This window comes from Felis catus, chromosome X (genome assembly GCF_018350175.1).
Source record: "Felis catus isolate Fca126 chromosome X, F.catus_Fca126_mat1.0, whole genome shotgun sequence".
Taxonomy (NCBI): domain Eukaryota; kingdom Metazoa; phylum Chordata; class Mammalia; order Carnivora; family Felidae; genus Felis; species Felis catus.
Window position 1 is genome coordinate 1,626,479 of NC_058386.1, and position 7,685 is coordinate 1,634,163.

General features: G+C 48.2%; 1 protein-coding gene across 5 annotated transcripts in view; it reads left to right on the top strand.

The window, feature by feature from the left end:
• Positions 1–5,862, top strand: part of GYG2 (glycogenin 2) — a 30,923-nt gene extending 25,061 nt beyond the window's left edge. For 4 of the 5 annotated variants that reach the window (XM_045050745.1, XM_023248843.2, XM_045050746.1 and 1 more), the window contains 3 exons: positions 6–110; positions 1,243–1,350; positions 4,064–5,862. In XM_045050745.1, the coding sequence (XP_044906680.1) occupies positions 6–110; positions 1,243–1,350; positions 4,064–4,225 (375 nt within the window). In that variant the 3' untranslated portion in view covers positions 4,226–5,862. The remainder of the gene's footprint in view (positions 1–5; positions 111–1,242; positions 1,351–4,063) is intronic. The other variant, XM_045050748.1, reaches the window with a different exon arrangement.
• The last annotated feature ends 1,823 nt before the right edge of the window (positions 5,863–7,685 follow it).

Consider the following 7,685-nt stretch of genomic DNA (forward strand, 5'->3'; position numbering starts at 1 on the left):
AACAGACGATAGGGTGGCCTGAACTTGAGACTTCCGCTGGAGTGAGGTGTGACCCATTATCACCACCCTCCCCTCAATGTGCAGACTCCACAGAGACCCAGACCACCTCGGTACACCTCATTTATACTCCTTACGCACATCTGTGTCTCCTAGTGTTGTTTTCTCAATGTGTCTGTGTCTGTCAATACCAAAGATTCCCCATGCTTTTCTTCTTCGTCCCATGACCTTTCTGAATGGTTTACCTCACCTCAAATACGTTGTGTGGTGATTAGTCTATAAAGGACCTGGTCATCTGTTCAGATTTTTTTTTCTTCTCCATCTTTCTGTTTCCTGTCGGCCATTTGGTCACTCCATTTTCCTTTAGGAAGCATTAGAAACGACAAAGGTGTAACATCACCATGACATATATTCTCCCATACATATATTTTTTTAAATAAAAAAATTTGGTACGATTTTGGACCCATGTTTAATATCAGTATTGAAGGATGAGGAGTCCTACCTGTTTTTTTTTCTAAATTTGCCCTCGTGAATCTGGGCTGTCATTTGCTTGCATCATCAGAAGATTGAACCCAGAGGCTGCTATGCTGCCCGAGAGGCGAGCTTAGTAAAATGCTTCTGTGGGTATTTGGTATAACCTGTAGTCAACCCTTGGATGGCACGGGGTTGAACCGCGTGAGTCCACTTGTACACGGATTTTTTCAGTAAATGCAGTACAGTACCATAAATGTATTTTCTCTTCCTTAACGATTGTCTTAATCACATTTGCTTTTCTCCAGCTTACATTTTGTAAGAATACAGTATATATTACATAGAACATGCAAAAGAAAAATGTGTTACTTGACTTTTTATATTATTGGTAAGGTTTTCGGTCACTGGTTGACTAGTAGCAGTTACCTTTTGGGGGAGTCCACGGTTATACGTGGATTTTCGACTGTGTGCAGGTCAATGCCCCTAGCCCCGTGTTGCTCGGGGGTGAACTATAATTGAATCCCTGTCTGAAAAATTAGCTTTGGCACATCCCATAAGAACTTGCGGCATCTTGTGTGAGTAATGGTGGGTGTCAGGGGAGAAGGTGGGGAGTGGTGGAGCCCACATTTCTAGACTTTGCAGAAGAGGCCATTTAGCACAATGTGTGCCTTTGATTTTATTTTCCCCTGGCAAAGAGTTCTCTGTCCTCGTGGTTAAGGCTGTAGTTGTCCTGAAGCCGTCCGCAGACTAACGATGGCCTGGTTGTGTTTCTAGCGGCCTGCGGATAAAGCAGAAAGTGGCCCGTCTGTGGAAGCCGTGGAACCGAGCCAGGAGCCCCCTGTGGATGTCACCGGGGACCCCAGTCCTCAGGATGCTCTGGAGGTGGTACCCTAATTGTCTTGTCCGGCACTCCTGGTGGATGCCGTCCGCCATGTTGAGGCCAGCCGTATTCACGCACCAACCGCTCCCTCAATTTCCAGCCTGACTTTCTGGCAATAAGACTCCACCAGCCTCTTTGGTGCTTTTGATCCGTGTCCTTGTCCTTTGCAGCACTTGCCTGGGTTGCTTGTGGTCACTTTCTTTTCCATCCTTAACCACGATGGCCTTTCTCTCTTTTAAACGCCGTTCTGCAAAAGTTCATTGACCATCGGGGGCTTGGCTGTTTTTCTGTATGGCGAGCGTGGGAACGAATGCTGAGGGAGCCATTGTCTCAAAGGAAGTGGATAAAAGCAGAAAAATCTGGGGTGAGCCTTCTGATCCAAATGGCCCATGTACTGCTTTCCTTCCTCTTCCAGAACGTTCTGTTCTTAAATTTTCTTCTTTCTGTGCGTACATTTAGTGAAAGCAATTGCTAATTTTTTTTTTTTCTAACAGCCATTGAATGACACCTCTTGGTCTTTAAGGAGTAGTTAATACGGCTCTAGAGCTGGGCGTTGAGCCTCTAATGATCATATTGAACGTGTTCCTGAGTACGTTTGAGCAGCCATAGCCGAACACGATACGCCGTGGGGCTGACGCACAGGGTACACTTCTTTCTCAGAGTTGTGCATGGCGGAAGTCCAGGATGGAAGTGCGACCCGCTTCCTGGTTCATGGACGTCTGTCTTCTTACTGTGCTCTCACACAGCGGAAGGGACGAGGGAGCCCTCTGGGGTCCCTTTTATAAGGACACTCGTCGCATTCATGGGGACTCCACCCTTATGACCTGACCACCTCCCAAAGGCCCCACATCTTCATACCCTCCTATTGGGGGTTGATAAGAATTTGGGGGAACAAAGATATCTAGTTCATAGCAATATTTGGAATCTGGCTGACCATATAATACGGAGGACAGTCGGCACAACGCCTTTACTAGCCATTAGCGCTGGAGAAAACGTGAACGCCCTGTCTCCCTCTATGTGAAGGTAGTAAATGCCAAATACGCTACTTTCAACTTCATTCTAGAGCGGTTGGTGATGGCGTCTCTTCAGTTCTGCTGGGCAGGATGTGGAATGTGAGCCTATTCAGCTCCGGGAGTACAGCTTTGAAGCTCTGTGATTCAGACGAATAGTGTTTAGAGGGTAACGTGGTTTGGGAGTGCTGCTCGGAGGACCTTATGTAACAGCTCAGCCGGGTGGTGGGTTTGGGACCGTAGGTGAGTTCACTGCCTTCTCTGAGCAGGGAATGGGGGTGGAAATTAGACCTAGGAGTGGTCTGCAAGAGTCTGTGATTAGTGCCTGGCTTCACTGGGGCGCATTCACTTTCTCGGACGATGCTCAGTATCTTGTATCATTCCGTGTGTCACAGAATCAGGGGGCTTTCTGGGTTTCTCAGATACGCACCTTCTCTGGTTATCACGGGTGATGCAGTCAGCACACCATTTTGTGCTGGCATAGTGTGACATGTGTGCTATGGGTCCTGTTGTTTCCAGAAAGCTTTAGTTCCCAGAGATGCGCCGGGACCAAATCCAAGGGCTCACAGAGAAAAGAAGGTATTCTGGAAAAGACCTTTTTTTTTCTTTCCCACTCTTGCTGTTTCCTTGACCAGTAGGATGGCCTGAACACAACACACGGGGACAAGGGCAGAAAACAGAACGTTTTCCGTACAAACTCTTTAAAAACCCAGTTGCAAATGGAGTACAGAGTACCATAGCCCACTGACATCAAAATCCTCTTTTTTCTATAAAATATTGATTTATTTTGAGAGAGACAGAGGCAGTGCAAGCAGGTGAGGGGCGGGGAGAGAATCCCAAGCAGCCTCTTCGCTGTCAGCCCAGAGCCCGACTTGGGAGCTCAAACTCACTACCGGTGAGATCATGAGCTGAGATCAACAGTTGGACACTTAACAGACCGAACCACCCAGGCCCCCCCAGCGGCATCTAAATTTGAATTTAGCCATCTGGCATCTAATATCATCCCGTTGACACATAGTGTCTGGGGGAATACCCGAGTCACCTTTAGCGTCTGTGTGTGTGTGTGTGTGTGTGTGTGTGTATTATTACCACATGCATATTTGTAGACATCTTTTTTAATTCTTGGTAAGAAATTTTCAAAGCAAACATATTTGCTAGTTTTGTTGACCCATCTGAGTGCCACACAAAAGGGGTGTGTGTGTGTGTTTGCACACGTGTGTATCTATATGTTGTCTCAGTTTTTTGCTTTAAGAAGGTAGAACCCCTACTGTTTGTGAGCAGAAAACCACTGGGATTATTATTTCGATGGCTTTGCCAGGCCGTCCAAACTACTATAGGCTTTATTCACATATGGTGAACATCCTCTTGATTTCACGTAGTTTGATTATATACAAGTGATTCAAAACATTGAGGTTTGGGGCGGGTAGAAGCCTTAAATCAGGACAGGTGTGTGTCTCAAAAGGTTCAGTGGCTAGAAATTGAAACACGTCTTACGTAAAAGTGAACCCAAGTACAATGATACTTTATAAGACTTCACAAACCGTGGCCAGCAAAACCATCTTCTTCTAAGAGTATGGTGTGAAACGCAGCACGTATTTGGTTCCAGAGAGCAGAGAGTCATTCGTAGAACCAGTCGCTGAGGCGGACGGCACGTTGTGCCGCTGATGGCTCCAAAGACCGCCTCCTGTCTCTTTGTCTTCCCCAGGTTGACCTGGCTGTCTCCGTTTTCGAGATTTCCATCGAAGAGAAGGTCAAGGCCCCGAGTCCTGAGGAGGAAAGGAGACACTGGGAGGAGGGACGCATCGACTACATGGGGAAGGACGCGTTCGCCCGCATCCAGGAGAAGCTGGACCGGTTTCTGCAGTAACCTGACCGGTTGTGTTGCTCCGTGTGTGGTTATAGACGGTGCTGTTGCATGGTCCCGTTGCGTGGACATCTCCTTCCGGCCCTTCAGAGGGAACAGGTGTTCAACTATGTGCCTCTGTTTAGGGCTGACCAGCCTGAGTGCCTCAAAAAAATAACGTAGACCATCCAAAACCCAGCTTGAAGCCCTCCCCGCCGCCCCCGCCGATCCAAGCTCTCCATGCCTTCTTGGCTGCCCCCCACTTTCAGCAGATGGGAGCGGCAATAAACTTCCGGTAGACCCTTATTCGTGCTCCCTGGTCTTGCCCCAAGGAGCTCCGAGATGCTGCCTTGGGCAGGTGCTACCATATCTATCCTACGTAGCGTTGCCTTCTGCCCCGAAGCTAATGACACCGGTATACCCGTTCAGGAACCCTCGAGGATGGAAAGTCCTTTCCTTGAGGATTAGGTAGACGTTCAGGCATCTTGAGGGTGAGTCTCACGTAGACTTTGCAGAGCGCGTCTGAGAAACACCGCAGCTGTTACTCTTCTGGAAAACCCAACTGGACCGCCACGTGCCATTGACTGACGCCCAGTTTGGGAGACGCTGGAGATGATGTGGAAGGAAGATTCTAGCCGGCTTGCGGCAGGGAGCGTCATGTCAGTTTGGAAGGACCAAGGGTTTAGTCCAGGTGGTTCTGGCGACACCTTGCTCACGCTAAGAGAATCTCCAGAGGTTCTTCTCCTTGTTTAGAGGCCGATCCATTTGTGGTGTGTCCCACGTGACTGCTTGTTGCCGGATATCACTACCTCAGCCTGAATAACGGGTCAAGTCAGCACGTTCCCAAACCATTTCGACACCGCTGTTTTGGGGACACTTCTCAGTTGTTTGAGACTGGAAGCTTTCTTCCAGGAGAAATCCTCATCTTCAGAAGTGTCCTAATTTTGTGAATCCATGCCGCGTGTTGGAACAGCTCACAGGGTCGCTGCTTGTGGCCGCCACGATCATAATTAACGACGGGCATCGCTGAGCTAAAGAGAGGTAAATGTGACGTTTTGGAAGTTAGAATGGTTTGTCTTGCACGTACTGTGGAGCATCGAAGGGTCTGGTAGACCGCTTTGGACCACGTGGTGATGGTTATGTCATAACCCGGTGGGTGTGTCTGGCCAGAGTTCCCATCCTGTCAAGCAGGTGAGCCCTTGGCTAGCGGAATCTGGGCGCGTCCGTGACGTCAGTTGTGGTGACAGCTTTTGCACGATGTGAGTGACGGAGGGTTTGCTTCCTTCCGCTCTGGGAGGCAGTCTTGGCTGACATCACACACAGGATGCTCCCGGGGCTAATTGAAGATAGCCATTGGGATATAGCCTTAGAGGGACTGAGTTGGGACGGTACTCAGCCGTCCGAGTAACACGGGACAGTTATTCTGGGGAAAGACTGGTGCTCTGTGCTGTGGTGTTGGGTTACAAAGAACAGGAGCCCAAGTCTGACATACTTCAGGAGGAGCCCAGATGATGAATATTTGAGTCTGGCGTAGCTTCTGTGGGGAAGAGAACTCCTGTTTCTGGACAGTGGTTCATTGGCTCAAGATACACGCTCGACGAAGACTTCTGTTACGCATTCTGGTCTGCTCACGCATTTCAATTAAAAATTTAAAACAGCAATATGGTGTCCCTTCTGGTGTGTGTATGCGCGTGTTGTGAGCAGCAGAATAATATTTTATATGTAACAGCGGGAAAGGATATGGTTGCCTTTGTGTTGTACCAATTTAAATCACCAATTTTGTTTTGTTTTTTTTTTTTTTCAGAATTGCTAGCAGCAGTAAAATGCATATAACTATTTACTTCTCAGTGTGTGAAATTCCCTCAGGTCTCTCTATGGAAGCTGCCCATTTTCCTAGCATTGCTTCTCAATGTCACATATTCATTAATTTATTCAGTTTATCCATCCGTCCATCCACGGACCCATGCATCCACCCACCCATTCACCTACCAATCCATCCATCCATCCATCCATCCACTCATCTGCCCATCGATCCATCCACCCATCCATCCATCCATCCACCCACCCACCCACCCATCCATCCATCTACCCACTTACCCATCCATCCATCCATCCATCCACCCATTCACCCATCCATCCCCCCATCCACCCACCCACCTACCCATTCTTCCTTCCTTCCTTCCTTCCTTCCTTCCTCTCTCCCTCCCCCCACCTTCCTTCCTTCCTGGTTATTAAGTTCTCTGTATGGCAGGCACTGTGACATGTGCTTATTCAATAAATGAGAAGTTCAAAAACATTCGGAGACTTCTACAAAACATCTACGTAAGAGGTATAATACAATGTATACCTGAATAAAGCCAGTGCCCGAATCTGTGCTATGTAATGTCGGGACTACACAATTGTATACGCTGAGACCCCAAGAGATGTGATGTGACCTATACCATCACAAGTATTTTGGTACTTAGAAGGAGGGTTGGCTGTGTGTGTGTGTGTGTGTGTGTTTACATTTTATGGTTCTATTATTACGGAGTCGTATTCATTTGGAAATGCTTCCCTCCCACCAGTGGCTTATCTCTTCTTTTGTTCATCTCTTTGAAGCACACGGGCTTTGAATTTTGCTAAACGCTCAGGCTTTAGGTGTCTTATCTAAAACGTCTCTTCTAAGGGAAGATGATAAAGATCTTCCCTTGAGTTTTTTGGCTTTTTTTTTTTTCCTGAAGGTTTGGCAGATTTCTCTTTCACACGTGGGTCTCTGGTGGATTTGTGAGTCCATTCTTCTGTTGAGAGATGAAGTGTCTAAATGTCGAAATGTGTGGACGCCCCATTGGCTGTTTACAGGCAGAGCTTGCATAAAGGTGAGGGGGAGGGACGGCCAGCCCTGGGGGTTCAGCAAAGAGCCTCATTTGCTGTGTCTGCAGCCTGAGCAGCTGGGCGTGTGGGAGCAAACATTCGAGGGAGAGGTGTGTCTGGCCTCCGGGGCACTGACTTAATCCACAGCCGGTCTAACCGGTTAGGCCAGTGGCCAAGATTTCACTGTAAGTCAACAGACAGGAACCTTGGAGATTAAGACGGGGCCAGTTCTGTCTCTCCAGGGCCCCAACCCCCACCGGAAGGCATCCCGTGGATCTCCGTCCTGGGGCTGAGGGTCGGTGGGCGGCTCCCTTCCCCGGGGGGTCTTTCCCCGCGTCCCTCCCGCCCCCCTCCCTGCTGCACTTACAGGACTTCTCTTATCTGACTTGGTTTGGCATCCAGTAAGATAACGCAAATCCGCAGTGACTGGTGTTTTGTGTTGTGTTTCACTCAAGGACTCTGACTCACAAGAAAGTCATAAAGGATGAAAGAAAAGAAAAAAAAGAAAAGAAAAGAAAAGAAAAGCCCGGGGCGGGGGGTTCTTGCAGAAATTTCAGATGTTCAGAAGCCACCTGGAAACTCTACATTTGCTGAATCAGTAATTGGGCAATGAAATGATGTTTCGAACACCCTG